Source organism: Lithobates pipiens, unplaced genomic scaffold (assembly GCF_037356315.1).
Source record: "Lithobates pipiens isolate NorthernLeopardFrog02 unplaced genomic scaffold, aLitPip1_a1.2 Scaffold_55, whole genome shotgun sequence".
NCBI classification, from domain to species: domain Eukaryota; kingdom Metazoa; phylum Chordata; class Amphibia; order Anura; family Ranidae; genus Lithobates; species Lithobates pipiens.
Window position 1 is genome coordinate 2,510,961 of NW_027507877.1, and position 22,206 is coordinate 2,533,166.

The window sequence follows — 22,206 nt, forward strand, 5'->3', positions numbered from 1 at the left end:
TCCTTCAATATGGCTGCTGCACTTCTGCATTATTCAATATTCAGTTTAACCCTGTCCACACTGCAGAAGGATAATACAGAAGCAACAAAGGAAGCCTTACCTTACCATGAGTGCCAGAAAGGTATTTGATTCAGTGGCGTGGCTATGGGGGTGCACCCAGATGGCAACCAGATGACACCACCCAGAGGGGTGACACCCAAGCCACGGTGCTGCTGCCATTCTCTCTGGTGGGATTAGGACAGTAATAGGGTTACTAAGGACATTAATAGGGGGGAATTAGGACATTCATGGGGGGACTGAGGATAGGGATGGGGTCACTGGGGACAGTAATCGGGGGCTAAGGACATTATTGGGAGGGACTGAGGACAGTAATTGGGTCACTGTGGACATTAATGGGGTGGGACTGATGACATTATTGGAGGGGCTCGTGGTCAGTAATAGGGGCCTGAGAACAGTAATTGGGTCACTGAGGATATTATTGGGGGGACTTTGGAGAGTAATAGGACAAGAATTGGGTCACCGAGGATAATAATGGAGCCTTACTGATCCGCTAGCCTGCTCAGTGCCCTACTAGGGGAAGGGGGGTGACACCAACCCTAGTGACGCCACTTATTTGATTTGTTCAACACCCACTTGGGGACTATTAATTAAACTTTAACTGCTGGCAAGGTCAAACCACCAAAAAGTTGTCATGAAGGTGGGGTGGGGATGTCAGGGTCTCCATCTTGGCCAATCAGAGAATGCTTTACATTCATTCAGAAAATGCAAAACATTCTATGAATGGTGACATGCTGAGTGGTCAACCTCCTGTGTTCACAATGCAGCAAGCCAACCACCCTGTAGGGGGCAAATAAGCTAGTGGAGATCACTGGAGATGCGGTGTAGTAGCAGTGTAGCCAGTGGTGGCTGGTGCTCAAAATTTTTGAGGGGGCGCAAACAAATTGAAAAAATCCCATCAAACGCAGACACTGTGCCCATCAATTGCTCCCACTGTGCCATCAATTGCTCCCACTGTGCCATATCAAATGCTGCCAGTGTGCCCCTCCCGGCCCGCCATCTGCACTTACCTGTCTCGGTGGGACAACTCCTCGATGTCATCTTCTGTCCTCTCCACCCATTCTCTGCTATGATTGGATGCCTGGCATCCAATCACATTGCCTTTTGTTTCAGCCAATTAGGTGACGGGTAACAGATTCAAACACCTGATTGGTGGAGAGGAGGTTTAATGTTAGGAAAGCAAATATTTATTTGGTTTTCTATCCATCATGGCCCTCACAGGTCACCTTTTTTGACACCTATTAGAGCCTATGGCTCCAATCAGGTACTTCAAAACCTCCCCCTGCTGATGTACTTTGGCACCCTGCACCCGAAAAGGTGCTGGGCGCCTGAATAGGGGGTGGCAGCGGTGGCCATAGATACAGTAGATGCATGCAATGCATGCATCCATCTATTGGTGCTGGGGGGTGGCAGAAGAGTGGGGCGGCACCTGTGCACCCTTAATGCATGGGCCACCACTGAGTGTAGCAGTGTTGTAGTGGGGGTGTAGTAGTTGGGGTTGCCACCTCATTCCTTTAAAACTGAACACATATTAATTACACAGGTTCTGTGGCTGATTACGGTGTAAATTAAACTCACTTGGTGTCTTATCTGCATTAAACTAGCCTCAGAACCTGTATAATTAATATGTGTTCAGGTTTGAAGGGATGAGGTTGCAACCCTAGTAGTAGTGCTGTAATAGAGGTGTAGTACCAGTGTAGTAGTGCTGTAGTAGAGGTGTAGTACCAGTGTAGTTGTACTATAGTAGAGGTGTAGTACCAGTGTAGTAGTGCTGTAGTAGAGGTGTAGTAGTGCTGTAGTAGAGGTGTAGTAGTGCTGTAGCAGAGGTGTAGTAGTGCTGTAGCAGAGGTGTAGTACCAGTGTAGTAGAGGTGTAGTAGAGGTGTAGTAGTGCTGTAGTAGAGGTGTAGTACCAGTGTAGTAGAGGTGTAGTAGAGGTGTAGTAGTGCTGTGTAGTAGAGGTGTAGGCAGCCAGTGATTTCCAGCTTCTAGAGAGACCTCACAGGTATGGTATATACATAGTTACATAGATCCATTGTAACTACACATAAAACATCCATACCTGGAATTTAGCATTAAAAATATTTTCAGGAAGTAGATAAAATTCCTGCTAAATGACCCCAGAAATACAATGTACAGCGCGTGTCACTTCCTGTGAGCTTCAAAGAAAGCGCCAAGAACTTCATCTTTCTTGTATAAACTACGACTCCCATCAATCCCCATATACTGGAGATGAAGAAAGGCAGACGTGTGTTGTTCCCCTTGAGTGACAAGCATGGCTGCCTCCACAGATTCAGGGGGGAAGTGAGTGTAGCCCCCCAGGGACAGATATTCAATTTATGGTGAGATGCCCCCAAAGGGTTAATCACACCTAAAGGGATTCTGATTGGCAATTTTCCTCATTAAAACCCAACAAGTTCATCAGCTGCTCGGTAATAAAAGTCACTCCCATTCTGATTACTTTGCACACTGACATCACCCAACACAAGGTAAGACTGCAACAAAGTTCCCTCCAATCCTTGCAATGTACATTGATCAGGTAGAGGGGCTTGTTTGTTTCTTCACCAAAGTGGGGGGTCCCTGTTTAATGTCTTGTGTGAGAATGTAATAATAATGAAGAGAAGAGGAAGCTCGGGGGGGAAGTCTTCCCATTCACAGAGTGAAGCCTGGGACATTGTTGTCTGTGAATGGTGTGGAGTAGAGGGAGGTCGGGGTCCCACCTCAGTACTGGGGTCTATGAAACCTGCAGAGCTTCCATCCAAGGTGGGGGGGTCTGTACAGCGGGGGCTCTACTAATCCAACATGGAAATGAGGAGGGAGAATAAAGACTGTGGAGGGGGGAGGACTTTGTTGTAATGGAATGTCTCCATATGCTTCATCCTAGGGAAGATCGTTCTTCACAATGTTAGTCTTTTGTAGCTTTTATGGGTAATAATCTTACATTGAGGTCTGCGGTTCCATGGAAGAGGGGTGTTTGGGGGTTTTCCCCCCTACAGATCAGTCCTTACCAATGGAACCTGGCATGTTCTGATAAGGACTGCTGGAACAGAACCAGACTGGTAAAAACAACCCCCGTTGGAGGTGTCGGGGGTCCCACTAGGGTCTCCCCCTCATTCCTCTAAAACTGACCACATATGAATCACACAGGTTCTGTGGCTCATTAACCACTTACAGACCGGACCATTTTGCTGGTCAAAGACCAGACCACTTTTTGCGATTCGGCACTGTGTCGTTTTAACTGACAATTGTGCGATGTGGCTCCCAAACAAAATTGACGTTTTCTTTTGGTGGTATTTGATCACCTCTGCGGTTTTTATTTTTTTGCGCTATAAACAAAAATAGAGCGACAAGTTTGAAAAAAACGCATTATTTTTTTACTTTTTGTTATAATAAATATCCCCCAAAAATATATATATAAAAAAAAAAAAATATTCCTCAGTTTAGGCCGATGCGTATTATTCTACATATTTTTGGTAAAAAAATTGCAATAAGCGATTATTGATTGGTTTGCGCAATAGGGATAGTTTAATAGCATTTTTATTAATAATTTTATTTTTTTTGACACATTTTTGGGACTATTGTCATTTATACTGTAATCAGTGCTATACAAATGCAGTGATTCCTGTGTAAATGACACTGGCAGTGAAGGGGTTAAGTGTTCCTAGGGGTGTGTTACTAACTGTGGGGGGGGTTGGGCTTTCATTTTGTGAACACTGATCTCTGCTCCAATCACATGGAGCAGAGATCAGCGTCACTAATTGCTAGGCAGAATGGAGAAATGCTGTTTACACGGCATTTCCTCCATTCAGCCGTCCCGTGAGACGATCGCAGGTATACCCGCGGCGATCGAGTCCGCGGGTCCCACGACCGGTCTCACGGGGGTCCCGATCAGCCTTGGGAGCACGCCGCCGGCGGCGCGCTCCCGATGGCGGGGCGGCATTGAAGATTGGATGTACATGTATGTCTGCCCGTGCCATTCTGTCGACGTACATCGTCGTGCGCCGGTCGGGAAGTGGTTAAGGTGGTAACTAAACTCTGTGCTTTATCTGCATTACATTAGTCTCAGAACCTGTATAATGTGTTTGGGTTATAAAGGGATGAGGAGGCGACTCTAGAATAAGGATGATCTCAGGCGTGTTCACATGCTCCATGTGCAGAGCCCGCTAGGAAGTCGGCGCTGCGCTAATCACAGGCAGTGAGACATTCCCCTGATGTGCGGCTGTAGAGGTCGGGGAATGTCTCTCTGCCTTTGATTAGCGGTGCGCCGACTTCCTGGCGGTCTCTACACATGGAGCAATGGAACACGCTGGAGCTCATCCCTACTCTAGAACCCCCCCCCCCAATGATATGATGTGAGGTCCGGATTATACGAGGCTAAAAACTCCACATGTTCCAATAAACCTTCCCAACCACACTTCTCCCATCATCTGATTACTGGTACAGCCATCTCCATCCCGTCTTCTGTATATCTGAGCTCCTCCTCTTCACAAGTCTTACTACTGCATTCTGTTTTATCAGATTTACATGTTGGGAGATAAGCGGTGACCTACCTTCATCTCCAATGGCGGCCAATAAGGTGAGTGACTTTCTTTTTCCCATACTATCCATTTCTGCATTTTCTGAGGTGTTAATTTAGCATTCACACCTGCAGCAGACGGCATGAACACCATGTACATTTCAATGTGGTGCAGGACACTCACAGGATTATCTAGGCTAAAGCAAGGTTTACACCAGGGGTGCCCAACTTTTTGAAGAGCGAGGGCCACTTAAGCGAATTGGTAACTGGTCGTGGGCCACAATGAGCGGAGTGGGAGGGTGAGAGGTCCGTGTCCCCTGACACAGCCCACTCTACTCTATGGGCCCTCTGATCCAATCCGATTCGCCCAGATGGAAGGGGCCGATGCCCTTTTTCTTTAGGTACACAAGTCCGTTTGCATCTGCTGTTCCATAGAGGTGAATAGTAAGTCCACTTGGGTCGGACCAATCATGTGAAAGGGGCCTAAGTCTGCTTTCACACTGATGCGCTGCAATTTGCCCAAACCGCCGGTGCAGCGCAGTGAACTTGTGGGTTAGATGCACTTTTCCGTAAACTTCTATTATATTCTGAAGGTGCAACAAACCCACAGGTAATATAAGTCTATGGCTCAATGCAGGTAACCCGCAGCTGCACTGCACCTGCAGATCAGTTTGAAAGCAGCCCAGTAACCACTGCAAAACAAATATCTACTGTGAGTTTAGTAGTAAACTTACATTTAATGGCCATCTTGCATTCTGGTATCGCTGGCTGTTGCTGTCCTAGGCAAAGTGCATTTGGTATCACTCCGCCTGTGACAGGAGCGGGCACTATACAGAAAGCATATGTGGCTCTGCTCTGCAGGCACTTGCTTGCACTGCCAGTGGCTTCATTCACAAAACTGCTGCTCTAGGATGGAGGGTCAGAAACCCATGATCTGGGCTTGCCAACCTGCCATCTAGAGCAGCAGGTCGAGGGCCACATTAGAGGGCTCCGTGGGCCACATGTGGGCCCCCCTGGTTTACACTATGCAGTTGTGACTTTATTGGTCAGTCTCACACTTACCCCATCCAGATCATGACTTCAGGGTCTCCTCCTGAGCCCCAGCGATTGTTTCTCCTCCCAGCCAATCGGGGCTAGGGGTGGGCTGAAGGGACTCCTGTTCAGTTCACACCAGAACTTTCGACCACCGCAAAGGGTTTTTAGACCCGAATAATGAACCCCATTGAAGTGTGTCAAAAATCAAAACTGCCTATTTTGTGAAGGGTTATATGTAGGTAATTGGGGGTCCAGGTCCTGCCCTGGGGGGATGTGCATCAATAAAGTTTGATAAACATCATTTTTAAATGAGCAGTGGGGTGTGTTCTGACCAGCTGCCACAGTACTGCGGCAGCATGACTCGGCTGCGCAAATTGGCTTTGTCACTCCCTCTGGTGGCCACTAGAGGTGTGCACTTCACCCCCGGATCCGATGTGAGTGCCTGGTGGTCTCTATGAACCAGGATCTGTGTGTAAAAACTGATATCCAGATTCTCTGAGGGGAGATGTGGCAGATCGTCTGTTCATACAAAGTATGAGCAGCGATCTGTCATCTCCCCTAGTCAGTAGACATGTGCATTCGTTTTCGTCCGAATGCATTTTCGTCCGAATTTCAGGTATTTTCGTTTTCGTTTTGACAAACGATAACGAAAGTGCAGATTCCGAAAAACGAAAGATCCGACATAAATAAATGCTTTTTTTCGTTGTTACAACAGTTCGATATAGAATAGGAGATTCGACGTGACTCCATATGTCTATTGAACCTGTGGTCGAATGTGCCTAAGTTTCGTTTACCTCTATTAGTCCTATCATATAGAAAAGCTTCGACAGAGAGTAAATATTCGACATAGAGAGAACAGAATCGACAGAGAAACGATACTGGAATTGGGTGGGGGAAGTAAATAAAAAAAAATAATGATAATATTCGACGGGATCGTTGCACGTTTATAATAATATTCGACGGGATCGTTGCAACTATACGACACTGCAATCGTACATTTCGGCAATCGAATGCTCCGCCTATAGGCTATATAGTTTAGCAGCTCCATCGAATCTTCATCCATTCGACAGATACCATAAGCCTTCCAAGACAGATTCGACCGTAATTCATGTGGATTTTCGGACGAATGCAGTTTTTGCACGAAAAACGAAATAAATAAAAACAAATTTCGGGAGTAACTAAATAAATAAAATTTACGGACGAAAACGAAAAAACGAAACAAAATATTCTAGTCTGCACATGTCTACTAGTCAGTCCCCTCCTTCTCAGTTAGAACACGCACTAGGGAACACAACCCCTTCATCACCCCTAGTGTTAACTCCCTTCACTGCTGGTGACATTTTTGCAGTATTATGTGCATTTTTTTATAGCATTGATGTGTCCGCCATAATGTCTGTCACAATAAAAATTGCAGCTGGCCACCATTACTAGTGAGGAATAAAAATGCTATCAATCTATCCCCTATTATGTAGACACTATAACTTTTGAGCAATTAAATCAATATACACTTATTGCATGTGTTTCCCCCAATATGTAGAATACCGTATATACTCGAGTATAAGCCGAGATTTTCAGCCTCTTTTTTGAGGCTGAAAGTGCCCCCCTCGGCTTATACTCGAGTCATCGCCGTCTGACTGCTCGATCAGCGTATCGAGCAGACAGACGGCGGACATACTACAATTTGAAAGCCGCGCCTCCTTCTCCGCCTCCGCCTGTGATAGGCGGAACACTGAATTTCCCAGCAGCCTGTGTTCCGCCTATCACGGACATCGTCTCATCCTCGTCCGTAGTACGAGGATGAGACGATATCGGTGATAGGCGGAACACAGGCTGCTGGGAAATTCAGTGTTCCGCCTATCACAGGCGGAGGCGGAGGCGGGGCTTTTGAATTTTAGAATGGCCGCCGAGGCGATCCTGGCAAGGCACGGGACGGAGGCAAGGCAAGGCACGGGACGGGACGGAGGCAAGGCACGACACGACACGGGACGGAGGCAAGGCACGGCACGGGACGGAGGCAAGGAGGCAAGGCACGGGACGGAGGCTCGGGACACAGGTAGGCTGGACACACACGGACACGGACACGGACACGGACACACACACACACGGACACACAGGGACGGACACACACACACACACACACGGACGGACACACAGGGACGGACACACACACAGGGATGGACAGGCATGTCTCACCCTCGGCTTATACACGAGTCAATAAGTTTGCCAGTTTTTTTGGGGGTAAATTGGGGGCCTCGGCTTATATTCGGGTCGGCCTATACTCGAGTATATACGGTAGTTATTGACAGACATATTGGCCTAAACTGAAGAAACTTTGTTTTTATATCTTTGGATATTTATTAAAAATGTTGTTTATAGAGGGGGGGGAATTTAAACCACATAGGTGAACAAATGCCACCTAAAAGCTCTATTTGCAGGGAAAAGGGACGTCAATTTTGTTTGGGTGCAATGTCGCATGACCGCGCAATTGTCAGTTAAAGCGGCACAGTGCCAAATCGCAAACTTTTTTTTTTCTGGAAGGGGGTAAAACCATCTGGGCTGAAGCGGTTAAAGTGATGGCATAAAAATTCTTTCCAATAGAGTGCACCCGGGGGGGGGGGTCCACTTGGTCTACCTGTAAAGTGGCAGATCTGTACCATGTCTAGAATCTGCTGCAGCAATAACTGAATTTATAAAGCCAAAAATGTTCCCTGTGAGCTGCCTTTATTTTGCTCAGCAACATCTGGAGAGCCGTGTGTGGTCACAATGTAGTGCACTGGGAATAAGATTGGGGATTTGTTGGGTACATTCTGGTGTCACTTTTGTATAGAAGTATCAGGTGCTGAAAAATTGGTCTTTGAATGTTAATTGTGCCCATGAAACCTACACCAAAAACCTTCTTCCAGATGAAATGATTGAACCCCCTCAGCTAGGCAGCCTCAAAGTGCTGAGGGGCCGAGACAGCTGAGATTTGGGGAGTGGGCCGGGGAGATGACATCTTCAGAATGTGGTGGAATAGGGGGGCTGCTCTCTAATCTATCTACATGTCGGCCTCCTTGTGGTTGTGCCGCCTCACCTTCAGACTTCCTCCTCTATCTGGCACCCGAGCGTTATCATACGTTTGGTTATTCATCCTTCATTATTTATCACCCCCCCCCCTCTAGGCTCATCTTCCTGTCATCCTCAACCTCATAACATCTGACTCCAGTAATGGCTGGACGTCATCAAGGAACAAGTGTCTGACGCTGTGGTCAAACAAGTCAGCTGACTCCTCCATGGCGGATGTTGGGGCTATGGTGAGAATGGATGTGGACAAGGAGACAGGTTTATCCACTCTGGCTACTGCAGGGTACTGCCAACTTGTCCGTGCTTGCTTGACGGAGGATGAGGAAGGTTTAGTAAGCCAGTCCACCACCTCCTCTGCATGCTGTGGCTGGATGACATGTGCTAACTTGCTAAACAGAGCAAATGACTGACCGCCACGTCCACCTTGGCCTGTGGAGACACTTGTTGCTGATCCCCCCCTCACAGTGCCAAGGGAACATTTGCCTCTCCTTGTTGTCCCCCACCCCCCAGACATTATTGGGAGGGGGCGGTGCTTATAAGCAAGAGTAAAATGGTGGAAATCTGTACTTTATGCACAATGTAGAGGTGTTTGGTGCACTTTGAGTACTCACACTAGACATACTCCACGGATACACTATAATATAATGCGCCAAATGTACACAGACCTATATGGCCTTAAACTGGCAGTAACACAATCAAATGGCTGGTATGCAACCGTCACTACACTGATGCTATCTGAACTGTCCTTATTCTAGCTATACACCAATGTAAAGATTACTGACACGGTCTCGCTACACTGACACTATCTGAGCTGTCCCTTCTCTAGCTGTACACTATGCAAAGCTGGATGATGGTACTCTATCCCTAGACTGACACTAAACCCATATTCTACACTGGCAATTGAAGCCCAATTTTTTTTACACTTTCTTTGAAATGCTAAGTGGGTACAAAATTACCCCTACCATTTCACAAAAAGGGGGGGGGGGAGGGTGGTATCTGAGGGTCCCCTTGTTAAAGGGGCTTCCAGATTCTGATAAGCCTACCCACAGACTCTTACAACCACCGGCCAGGGTTGTGGGGATGAGGCCCTTGTCCTCATCAACATGGGGACATGGTGCTTTGAGGGGTCACAGACCCCCCCCCCCCCCCAAAGCATCCTCCCATTGTTGAGGGCATATGGCCTGGTATGCTTTCCTGGGGCCTGCCAGGTTGCGTGCTCGGATAAAGGATCTGGTATGGAAATTTGGGGGGGGGGGGGCGCCCCACGTCAAATACTCAAAGACCCGTCATTAATAATATGCATTGAAAAATATTGACATCTGCACTGCTTTGGTGAGCATGTAAAGCATTTCATGACAAATTCGGAAGAACACCCCAAGTGAGTCTATGGGACACTAACATGAATAATCAAAAGACCTTATTTTAAAGGCTTCTATACAAGTTATTGTCATAAAAAGTGTTTGGGGACCCGGATCCTGCCCCAGGGGACATTTGTCAATGCAAAAAAGTTTTAAAAAATTGATGCTTTTTGGGGATCAGTGATTTTTTAATTAAAGTGAAACAAATTAAATATTCCTTTAAATATGGGGGGGGGGGGGGTCTATAGTATGCAGTGGCACTTTTTTTTATTTTTATTTTTTTTATTTTTTTTTTCCCCCCCCCCCCCTTTTTTTAGAGCAATACCACAGCAAAATAACATTTCTAAAGGGGGAAAAATTGTCATTTAACCACTTGCTTACTGGGCACTTAAACCCCCCTCAGTCCCAGACCAATTTTCAGCTTTCAGCGCTGATGCACTTTGAGTGACAATTACGCGGTCATACAACACTGTACCCAAATGAAATTTTTATCATTTTTTTCCCACAAATAGAGCTTTCTTTTGGTGGTATTTAGTTACAGCTCGGAGTTTTATTTTTTGCTAAACAAACAAAAAAAGATGCAAAAAAAAAAAAATCATGTTTTAATAGTTTGTTATAAAATTTTGCAAACGGGTCATTTTTTCTCCTTCATTGAAGTGCGCTGATTAGGCGGCACTGATGGGCTGCATTGGTGGGCACTGATGGGCTGCATTGGTGGGCACTGATGGGCTGCATTGGTGGGCACTGATGGGCTGCATTGGTGGGCACTGATGGGCTGCATTGGTGGGCACTGATGGGCTGCATTGGTGGGCACTGATGGGCTGCATTGGTGGGCACTGATGGGCTGCATTGGTGGGCACTGATGGGCTGCACCGGTGGGCACAGATAAGATGGCACGGATGGGTGGCACGGATGGGCACTGATAGGTACCACAGATAGATGGCACTGATGGGCGGCACTGCTGGGCACTGATGGGCGGCACTGCTGGGCACTGATGGGCGGCACTGCTGGGCAGCACCTTTGAGGCAGATTGGGTGGCACTGACGGGGGGCACTGACTTTTGCTTTTATTTTACTTCAGGATGGCACTGCGGGAGGCAGGTGGGCACAGGCAGGTGGCAGGTGGTCCCTTGTATTGAGGGGGCGCGCAGGCCGCTCGTAACCGGGACGACGTCAATAGACGTAGTCCCGGAAATGTAGGTCCGCGCTAATGCCGTCATTTGGCAATAGCGCGGATCTGTAGTGGTTAAAACTGATTGTGTCTGTAATGAATTGTTGGGTCTTAGCAATATAGACAAGTCATTGAAAAAAAATGGCATGGCCCCCCCAGTCCATTACCAGGCCTTTGGTTCTGGTATGAATATTAAGGGGAGACCCGGAACAAAAATTAAAAACAAAAGTAAGGGTCCCCCCCGGGTCTGGTATGGATTTTAAGGGGAACCCTGCTCCAAAATGTAAAATGGTGTAGTGGTCCCCCCAAAATCCATACCCTTATCCAAGCATGCAACCTGTCAGGCCACAGGAAGAGGGGGGGGGGGGGGGGGGTTATAGTGCCCCTTTCTAAACCGTACCAGGCCACATGCCCTCAACATGTGGAGGGTACTTTTTGAGTAGCCCACCCCATCACCTTGTCCCCACGTTGATGGGGGACAAGGGCCTCACCCCCCCCACAACCCTTGGTCTTTGGGCAGGGGGTTTATTGGAATCTGGAAGCCCCCTTTAACAAAGGGACCCCCAGATCCTGCCCCCTTATATGAATTGGTAACTGGGTACATTGTACCCCCCTACCATTTGACGCATTAGACAAGACAGTTTGGGACAAGAACTTTATTATGGATGAATGGACTTTTTTTTTTTTTTATCGCACTGCCCGACGAGCTGAAAAAAAAAAAAAAGAAACAGATCCGCCTCCATGGGAGGCTCCCACCAAGTGACGCTTCTTCTTGGTGACAGTTCTTGTATAGCTGAGGGTGGAACCACTTGGTGATGTAAGTGGGTGACCCCACCCTGTCTGATGTCATGAGGCATCGGGGGGGGGGGGGGGGGTCACCCTTTTACATCAGTAGCCCCAGCCCTCGGCTATAAGAACTGTAATGAAGAAGCATAACTTGGCGGAGCTGTTGCTGGGTGTGTTTTTGTTGTGGTGTTTCTCATCGGGCGGGGTGATAGAAGATGAAGAAATGGGCCGTCAGTACTTCGGGTGCATTGAGTTTTCAGAGATTGGCACCATAGCTTGTGGATGCTACAACTTTTACAAAGGCCAAATAATATACACTGATTTGGGTTATTTTTACCAAAAATATGTAGCAGTATAAATTTTGCCCAAAATTTTATGAAGGGGGGGGAAAAAAATGTATAATTTGCAAAAATTTTATAACAGACGATGAAAAGTGTGTGTTTTTTTTTTTTTGTTTGTTTTTTTTTTCTCTTCAGAATTCAGTTTTTCTTTATAGCGCAAAAAATAAGCCAGTGTTTATTAAATACCACCAAAAGAATGCTCAATTTTGTGGGAAAAGAGGACAAATTCCATATGGGTACAGTTTTGCATGACTGACTGTCATTCAAAATGTGAGGGCACCAAAAGCTGAAAACTGGTCTGATTAGGAAGGGATTTAAGTGGGTAACTTGTAAGCCTTTACAATGAACACTCTTTGATTTTTTTTTTTCATGTTGGTGTCTCTTAGACTTTAACGGTGTTCTGGGGGCTTTCAAACTTGCCCCAAACTCTGTATAATGTTCTCTAAACAACCAAAGTTTGGCCCAAACTTGTGCTCGGGCCAAACCGTTCCCCCATCCCCCACCTTCTACCTTCCTTTCCATGAAGCTCCTGATAACGGATTTGTTATTCCCACCGACTTGTAGAGATGAAATGAGTGGAGCAAAAATCAATGTGTGATGTGTGAGATCTCCTCCGGGGTCACAAGAACTTCTCATTCATTCTGGGAAAATGTGTCCTTTTGGTTTGTATCACCAGACTGTTCCTGAACATCACAATGTGTCTTTTGTGTCTTCACAGGGAAATATTGAAGTAGATGGGTAAGTAAAGAAATTTTAACACCTTTTTTAATATAGTTCTTTTTCTACAGAAGGGGGGGTGGTGCTGACAACATGCATCTTTCATCCTGTATTTCGAAAATCTTGCATACATTACTTTTTTGTAGAAAAAAAGACCAGTGCACAAAGGTAAGGCCCATAAAGACATCGTTGAGCGTGTTTGGGGTGGAGAAACTTGACTGGCCTGCACAGTCTTGACCTCAACCGAACACCTTTGGGGTGAATTGGAGCAGAGACTGAAAGCCAGGCCTTCCCATCCAACATCGGTGCCTGACCTCACAAATGCTCTTCTGGAAGAATGACCCAGCATTCCCATAGACACACTTCTAAACCTTGTGGACGGCCTTCCCAGAAGAGTTGAAGCTGTTATAGATGCAAAGGATGGGCCAACTTGATACTAAATCCTACAGAAAAGGCCCTCCCATACACACTATTAGATTTTTCGGCATATTTTTGGACTTTTGATTTACCAAAACCATGTAGTGCAAGGGCCAACCTGAATGCCTACAAATTGAAACTCTTAAGGTTTGACATATATTATATGGCTTTAGTAAATCTAAAGACAGAAAGCTGCAGAAAATCTGTGTGTGGTCGGTCTAGGACTGGGATGTCATTAAAGTTACTTTTGGTAAAAATGATGTATATGCAGTACAAATGCCCCTTCTATAAGTTGTCTCACGAGATACTTGTATGGGACCTTTTAGGCACATATACAGACAACTTCACATGTACAAAAAATATTTTTGTTACAGCATAAAAGCATGACATGTAGCACTGACCTCTGAAGTATCTGCTAACTTGCGTTGGGCCTGCACTCTTCTGAGAAACCCCCCGTTGTGTGTAACTCTGTCCCCTTGGCACAGCTGTGCTGCAATAATACAGTACAATATAAACAGTATATAAGGTACCTGTATCAATCCCTCAGGATCCTCTGGCTCCACCTGGTGGGGAAAGACAGTAGACCACACACTCTTACTCTTAACCAGAAATACTTTTTACTAAAAGTATAACGAATAAGTGATTACAGGAATTGCACGGTCGTCCCAACGTAGAACGTCGGTACAGCATGAATCGGTCGGATACAATAAACAATGTGCAAGAACATTATCTAGACCTGGGAGCTCACCTTACTTAAAGTCTACGTGAGGCCTCACTTAAAGTATATCCCTCCTTTACCTATCTTCACTAGCTTAACCACTTAAGGACCGCCGTATTGCCATTGTACGTCATTACAATGGCACAGGCAGGCACAAGCACGTAGATGTACGTGCCTGCCTTCCAGCGGGTGGGGGGTCCGATCGGATCCCCTCCCGCTGGATACGGTGGTCCAGTTCCCTCCAGGAGCGATCCGTGATGAGGGGATGGCCGTTGGTTTCTGGCCACCCCCTCTGGATCGCTCCTGGCCAATGACGAGCTTCCTCCCACTGTGTATTGTTTACACAGGAAGGAGGAAGTGATGTCATTCTCCTCGGGGCGGTCTTTTTGACCGGACTACGAGGAGAAGACTAAAAGTAAGTGCACCAAAACACTACACTGACACATAGGTACACCCCCCCCCCCCCCAGTCAGTGTCACTGATTGCATTGATCATTTCTTTACTGATCACTGCATTCAGTGTCAGTTGTAACAGTTAAAACTGTCAGGGCAGTTAGTGTTAGGTCCAGGGTAGCCCCCTATCACCCCCCAATAAAGATTCAACCCCCTGATTGCCCTGAGTGTCGCTAGGTAGCTAGTTATTTTTTTTTTTTTTTTTAGGTTCACCGCCAGGTTTTTATAGCACTAGGTACCCCGATATACTACCCAATAATGGTTTTAACCCCCTGATTGCCCCTAGTTAACCCTTTCACCCCCTTTTGCCAGTGTCACTAAGTGATCTTTCTGATCGCTGCATTAGTGTCACTGGTGTCGCTAGGTAGCCAGTTATTTTTTTTAGGTTCACCGCCAGTTTTTTATAGAGTTGGGTACCCCCATATACTACCCAATAATGATTTTAACCCCCTGATTGCTGGTAAAAGGGTTAACTAGGGGCAATCACAGTATAAGTGTCACTGGTGACACTGGTTAGCCAGTTAGTTATTTAGGTTCCCCGTCAGGTTTTTATATAGTGCCAGGGACCCCCATATACTACCTAATAAAAATTTGAACCCCCTGATTGCCCCTAGTTAACCCTTTCACCACTGATCACCGTATAAGTGTTACGGCTGTCTCTGGTTAGTTTGCTTTTTATAGCATCAGGGCACCCACCATTTATTACCCAATAAAGGTTTAACCCCCTGATCACCCAGCGGGTGATATCAATTAGGTTTTAGGGTCAGGGTCTGCGTCGCCTCAGGCAGCGCTAGGTTAGTGCCAGTACCGCTAACACCCACCCGCAAAGCATAAACCTCCTGTAGTGGTATAGAATCTGAACAGATCAAGATCTGATCAGATCTATACAAGCGTCCCCAGCAGTTTAGGGTTCCAAAAAACGCATTGTTAGCGGGATCAGCCCAGATACCTGCTAGCACCTGTGTTTTGCCCCTCTGCCCAGCCCACCCAAGTGCAGTATCGATCAATCACTGTCACTTACAAAACACTAAAAGCATAACTGCAGCGATCGCAGAGTCAGGCCTGATCCCTGCGATCGCTAACAGTTTTTATGGTAGCATTTTATATTTAAATCCGGAAGGCAGTGCTTAGTTTTTGGGGTCCCGTACGTGGCTAGGCTCCCAAAAAGTCCCCACATGTGGTATCCCCGTACTCGGGAGAAGCAGCAGAATTTATTTTGGGGTGTCATTTGACTTCTGCCCATAGCATGTGTGAGCAATATATCATTTAGTGACAACTTTGTGCAAAAAAAAAAAAGTTTGTAATATTCCCGCAACTTGTGGCAAAATATAAAATATTCCATGGACTCAACATGCCTCTCAGTAAATAGCTTGGGGTGTCTACTTTCCAAAATGGGGTCATTTTGGGGGGTTTTGTGCTATTTTGGCATTTTATGGCCTTCAAAACTGTGATAGGTAGTGAGGAGTTAAATCAAAAATGTGCACCCTTAAAAATCCTGAAGGTGGTGATTGGTTTTCGGGGTGCCGTGTGCGACTAGACTCCCAAAAAGTCCCACACATGTGGTATCCCCATACTCGGGAGAAGTAGTGGAATATATTTTGGGGTGCAATTCCACATATAACCATGGCATGTGTGAGCAATATATCATTTAGTGACAACTTTTTGTAAATTTTTTTTTTTTTTTTTTTTTTTGTTTTTTTATTCAATCCCTTAGGACAAAAAAAATATTCAATGGGCTCAACATACCCATCAGCAATTTCCTTGGGGTGTCTACTTTCCAAAATGGGGTCATTTGGGGGGGGTTTTGTACTGCCCTGCCATTTTAGCACCTCAAGAAATGAGATAGGCAGTCATAAATTAAAAGCTGTGTAAATTCCAGAAAATATACTCTAGTTTGTAGACGCTATAACTTTTGCGCAAACCAAAAATACGCTTATTGACTTTTTTAGTAAAAAAAAAAAAAAATGTGGCTGAATAAATTTTGCCCTCAATGTAAGACTAAAATTTAGTTTATTCGATTTTTTTTTTTTTTCTTATCACAAAAAGAGAATTTTTTTTTTTTTTTTCAAAATTTTCGCTCTTTTTTTTTTTTTTTCCATTTATATCGCAAAAAATAAAAATCGCAGAGGCAATCAAATGCCATCAAAAGAAAGCTCTATTTGTGGGAAGAAAAGGACGCAAATTTCGTTTGGGTGCAATATTGCATGACCGCGCAATTACCAGTTAAAGCAGCGCAGTGCCAAATTGGAAAAAGACCTCTGGTCCTTAAGGTGTTTGTTGGTCTGGGGCTGTAGTGGTTAAATGGTTCCTCAGGTAATTGTAATCCAAAGGGGTAAGTGGAGAAAGTTAACTCAGAATACTCCCAGGTATAACTCCAAGTACTTGTAATCACACTTGGGCACTAAAGTGAACCGGGCCTCAGGCCTACTAAATGTCAGTTGCTCAGTTTCAAGTCTAACTGTGTGAAATGGTATTAAAAGATGGGCCGTAACCCGAACACCAACTGCTTCAGAGTTCGGGGTGATGGCTTCGGTCCGATAACTGCAGCTTGCTTCCGCTCGGGTTGGGCCAGATGCTCAGTGTCACTGGATCCGGTCCTCCGCTACTCCGACAAGCGCCTCGGAACCTCGTCAATCCAATCACCAGCTCTCGGGCTCCTTCAAGTCTCCTCGCAAACGGTCCGGTTTGCTCTCCGTGGTGACTGTCTGCCAATGTGTCCAAAAACCTTCAACACGGTTCCGTGCAGGCAGCGTGGTCCCAAGAGACCAAATATGGCCGCTGCAGCCCATTTTTATCCCCTACCCAGCATGCACTGCATATCAGTGTGTGACCTACCCATGAACAGACTCCTGGGTAACAAAGGTCAAACATCTTACCAAAACCTCACTTCCTATGAAAGTCTTTTGTTTCAAAATCGCCATATCTGTGCATTACCGGAATGTGTCAGTAGATGGCTCCAAACACTGAGCCATCGCAATGTCCACATAACTACATTGATACACAATTATGTCCCAGCTACAGACATAAAAATGTTGGCTGACACGGTGTTGCCAATCTATAAATTTAAATTCATAAATCTTGTATCTTTAATGTATTGACAAGGCCCAACACGTGTTTTTATGACTTAATCCAGGACATTTTGGTGATGCCTTTACCTAAATCCAGAGGGGAGAAATATCAACTTATCGGCCTAATATATATATATATTCAGTGTGGTGGAGCCAAGAGATGGCCAGACAGGGTCTAGATGATGAAGAGCTCACAAGGAAACGTCGGCTTTCTATATTATGATGCACAGATACTCCCAGATAGGCAGTAGTTCAGGTATTTGCCTGAAGTCCCAAGAGTAGTGATGGCCGAACGGTTCGCCCGGCGGTCGTTTCGCGGCGAATTTCCGACTTTCGCCGTCCGCGGGTTCGAACGCCTTTTTCCGTCGTTCGCCCCGGCGGACTTACGTGTTTAATGTATACAAGAACTTTAACCTTTCGTGACACGTTTATCATGTGTTACAGGACAACCAATTGAGACATGACAGCTCATGGACACTTGGACATTCCCCCTAACCTATAAATACACCCGATCCGGTGGCCATTTTACATTCTTTCTTCTGTCACTGTAGGGAAAGGATCCTGTGTGGAGTAGGGACAGAGAAAACGCTAGCTATTTGGTACACAAAAGTTCTTTTCAGGACTGGTATAGGTGTTAGGTCAGCAGCCTGAGTTTCTTTTGTCAGTTTAGATAAAGGGACAGAGCGCTGTATGCTGCTATTTTAGGGACAGCTCAGCCAGATTAGTCTTTCTTCATCATCATCATCATCATCATCATTAGCTGTTACTATCAGGTCCACAAAAGAGCTGTTCCAGCTAATCGTTCCAGCCTACTCTTTTTTGCCAATTTGTATAGGGACAGGCAGGAAGCAGTGTGTCAGGCAGTGAGGATAATTTTAAAGACTTGCTGTTACTATTAGTTCCACAAAGGTTCTTTTCAGGACTGGTATCAGTGGTACGGTAATAGGCTTGTACACGTATAATATTCTTTCTTCCAAATATAGAAAGAATATTATACTTGACTGCTGCCCTTCTGCTGCAGTCTGCTAATCATTCACAACTCACTTGTTCCACAAAGCTCTTTATCAGGACTGGTAACTTGGTCTGTCTAGGGTGCTACGGTACATAGGCTTGGGTGCGGTACAGTCTGCTGTTCTGTAAGGACCGCTATCGGTCCACAATACATAGGGTTGCCGTGCACTACTGCTGACCGCTGCCCTATACTGCAGCAGTCCTTCATTGGTATAGGGACTGACGTACAGTCTGCTAATCACTAACACACAACCTGCTTGGTCCACAAAAGTTCTTATAAGGACTGGTAACTTGGTATAGGGTGCTACGGTACATAGGCCTGAGTGCGTTACAGTCTGCTGTTCTGTAAGGACCGCTATCGGTCCACAATACATAGGGTTGCCGTGCACTACTGCTGACCGCTGCCCTATACTGCAGCAGTCCTTCAGCGGTATAGGGACTGACGCACAGTCTGCTAAACACTAACACACAACCTGCTTGGTCCACAAAAGTTTTTATAAGGACTGGTAACTTGGTATAGGGTGCTACGGTACATAGGCCTGAGTGCAGTACAGTCTGCTGTTCTGTAAGGACCGCTATCGGTCCACAATACATAGGGTTGCCGTGCACTACTGCTGACCGCTGCCCTATACTGCAGCAGTCCTTCATTGGTATAGGGACTGACGTACAGTCTGCTAATCACTAACACACAACCTGCTTGGTCCACAAAAGTTCTTATAAGGACTGGTAACTTGGTATAGGGTGCTACGGTACATAGGCCTGAGTGCGTTACAGTCTGCTGTTCTGTAAGGACCGCTATCGGTCCACAATACATAGGGTTGACGTGCACCACTGCTGACCGCTGCCCTATACTGCAGCAGTCCTTCAGCGGTATAGGGACTGACGTACAGTCTGCTAAACACTAATACACAACCTGCTTGGTCCACAAAAGTTCTTATAAGGACTGGTAACTTGGTATAGGGTGCTACGGTACATAGGCTTGAGTGCGGTACAGTCTGCTGTTCTGTAAGGACCGCTATCGGTCCACAATACATAGGGTTGCCGTGCACTACTGCTGACCGCTGCCCTATACTGCAGCAGTCCTTCATTGGTATAGGGACTGACGTACAGTCTGCTAATCACTAACACACAACCTGCTTGTTCCACAAAAGTTCTTATAAGGACTGGTAACTTGGTATAGGGTGCTACGGTACATAGGCTTGAGTGCGGTACAGTCTGCTGTTCTGTAAGGACCGCTATCGGTCCACAATAGATAGGGTTGACGTGCACCACTGCTGACCGCTGCCCTATACTGCAGCAGTCCTTCAGCGGTATAGGGACTGACGTACAGTCTGCTAAACACTAATACACAACCTGCTTGGTCCACAAAAGTTCTTATAAGGACTGGTAACTTGGTATAGGGTGCTACGGTACATAGGCTTGAGTGCGGTACAGTCTGCTGTTCTGTAAGGACCGCTATCGGTCCACAATAGATAGGGTTGACGTGCACCACTGCTGACCGCTGCCCTATACTGCAGCAGTCCTTCAGCGGTATAGGGACTGACGTACAGTCTGCTAAACACTAATACACAACCTGCTTGGTCCACAAAAGTTCTTATAAGGACTGGTAACTTGGTATAGGGTGCTACGGTACATAGGCTTGAGTGCGGTACAGTCTGCTGTTCTGTAAGGACCGCTATAGGTCCACAATAGATAGGGTTGACGTGCACCACTGCTGACCGCTCACCTATACTGCAGCAGTCCTTCAGCGGTATAGGGACTGACGCACAGTCTGCTAAACACTAACACACAACCTGCTTGGTCCACAAAAGTTTTTATAAGGACTGGTAACTTGGTATAGGGTGCTACGGTACATAGGCCTGAGTGCGTTACAGTCTGCTGTTCTGTAAGGACCGCTATCGGTCCACAATACATAGGGTTGCCGTGCACTACTGCTGACCGCTGCCCTATACTGCAGCAGTCCTTCATTGGTATAGGGACTGACGTACAGTCTGCTAATCACTAACACACAACCTGCTTGGTCCACAAAAGTTCTTATAAGGACTGGTAACTTGGTATAGGGTGCTACGGTACATAGGCCTGAGTGCGTTACAGTCTGCTGTTCTGTAAGGACCGCTATCGGTCCACAATACATAGGGTTGACGTGCACCACTGCTGACCGCTGCCCTATACTGCAGCAGTCCTTCAGCGGTATAGGGACTGACGTACAGTCTGCTAAACACTAATACACAACCTGCTTGGTCCACAAAAGTTCTTATAAGGACTGGTAACTTGGTATAGGGTGCTACGGTACATAGGCTTGAGTGCGGTACAGTCTGCTGTTCTGTAAGGACCGCTATCGGTCCACAATACATAGGGTTGCCGTGCACTACTGCTGACCGCTGCCCTATACTGCAGCAGTCCTTCATTGGTATAGGGACTGACGTACAGTCTGCTAATCACTAACACACAACCTGCTTGTTCCACAAAAGTTCTTATAAGGACTGGTAACTTGGTATAGGGTGCTACGGTACATAGGCTTGAGTGCGGTACAGTCTGCTGTTCTGTAAGGACCGCTATAGGTCCACAATAGATAGGGTTGACGTGCACCACTGCTGACCGCTCACCTATACTGCAGCAGTCCTTCAGCGGTATAGGGACTAAGAGTTTTGTCACAGGGTCATTTAAAAAATGACATGCAGAGGAAGAGGCAGGCCCTTCCGCAGGGGTGGTAGGGGTAGGGCAGGAGCAACAGGCTTGAGCCAAAGTGGGAAGTTGCAGAAGGTGCGTTCAATTACTTTAAAGGATGCACCAGACTTGGTTGAGTGGCTCGCTCAGCCTTACTCTTCTGCACCCTCCTCATCCTCTCGATCTGCACCCTCTTCTTCACTCTCTGCTATGTGCACCCCCAAAGACACTACCACCAACAACACGACCACCACCACCACCACCACATACCTTCCGCTTGAGTCACTGGAATTATTTTCCGATCCATATCAAGAGGACATTTCTGATGCGCAGCCACTCTTGGTATTGGATCAGGAAGAGGAGGTAGCAACAAGCGCTACTCAGCAGTCTGACGCCAGTACCCAGATCAGCCCAAGGAGGAGGTTGGTCCCCGGTGTTGCTGCCTACTCTACTTATAGCGGTGGGGAAGGTGACGTTGATGATGACGTGTCTAGTGATGTCACGTGGGTGCCCACAAGAGAGGAAGAGGAGGGGAGTTCAGAGGGAGATATGGACCAGCAGATAGGGAGGAGAAGCAGCAATGACTTACATTGCACAGCAGGGACAAAGCAGACTGCAAATGTATCAGGAGCGAGTCATCGACCATGTACGGTCACATCTGGCGCTCCCAGGACACCGGCACATGGCTCCGCAGTGTGGGCTTTTTTTAACGTGTCCGCTGCTGACAATAGCGTTGCCATCTGCAATCTTTGCAGTCAACGCGTTAGTCGCGGTAAGCCCAATACTCACCTAGGGACGACCGCCTTAAGAAGGCACATGAGCAGCCATCAC

The 22,206-nt window shown here is 46.5% G+C and overlaps 1 protein-coding gene across 2 annotated transcripts in view; it reads left to right on the forward strand.

Moving 5' to 3' along the window:
- Window positions 1–4,445: 4,445 nt before the first annotated feature.
- The window catches only part of LOC143957716 (cytosolic phospholipase A2 gamma-like), a 138,052-nt gene continuing 120,291 nt past the window's right edge, over window positions 4,446–22,206 (forward strand). Inside the window, exons 1-3 of one of the 2 annotated variants that reach the window (XM_077467414.1) lie at window positions 4,446–4,493; window positions 4,575–4,632; window positions 13,044–13,063. In XM_077467414.1, the coding sequence (XP_077323540.1) occupies window positions 4,618–4,632; window positions 13,044–13,063 (35 nt within the window). In that variant the 5' untranslated portion in view covers window positions 4,446–4,493; window positions 4,575–4,617. Of the gene's footprint in view, window positions 4,633–13,043; window positions 13,064–22,206 lie in introns of both variants that reach the window. The other variant, XM_077467413.1, reaches the window with a different exon arrangement.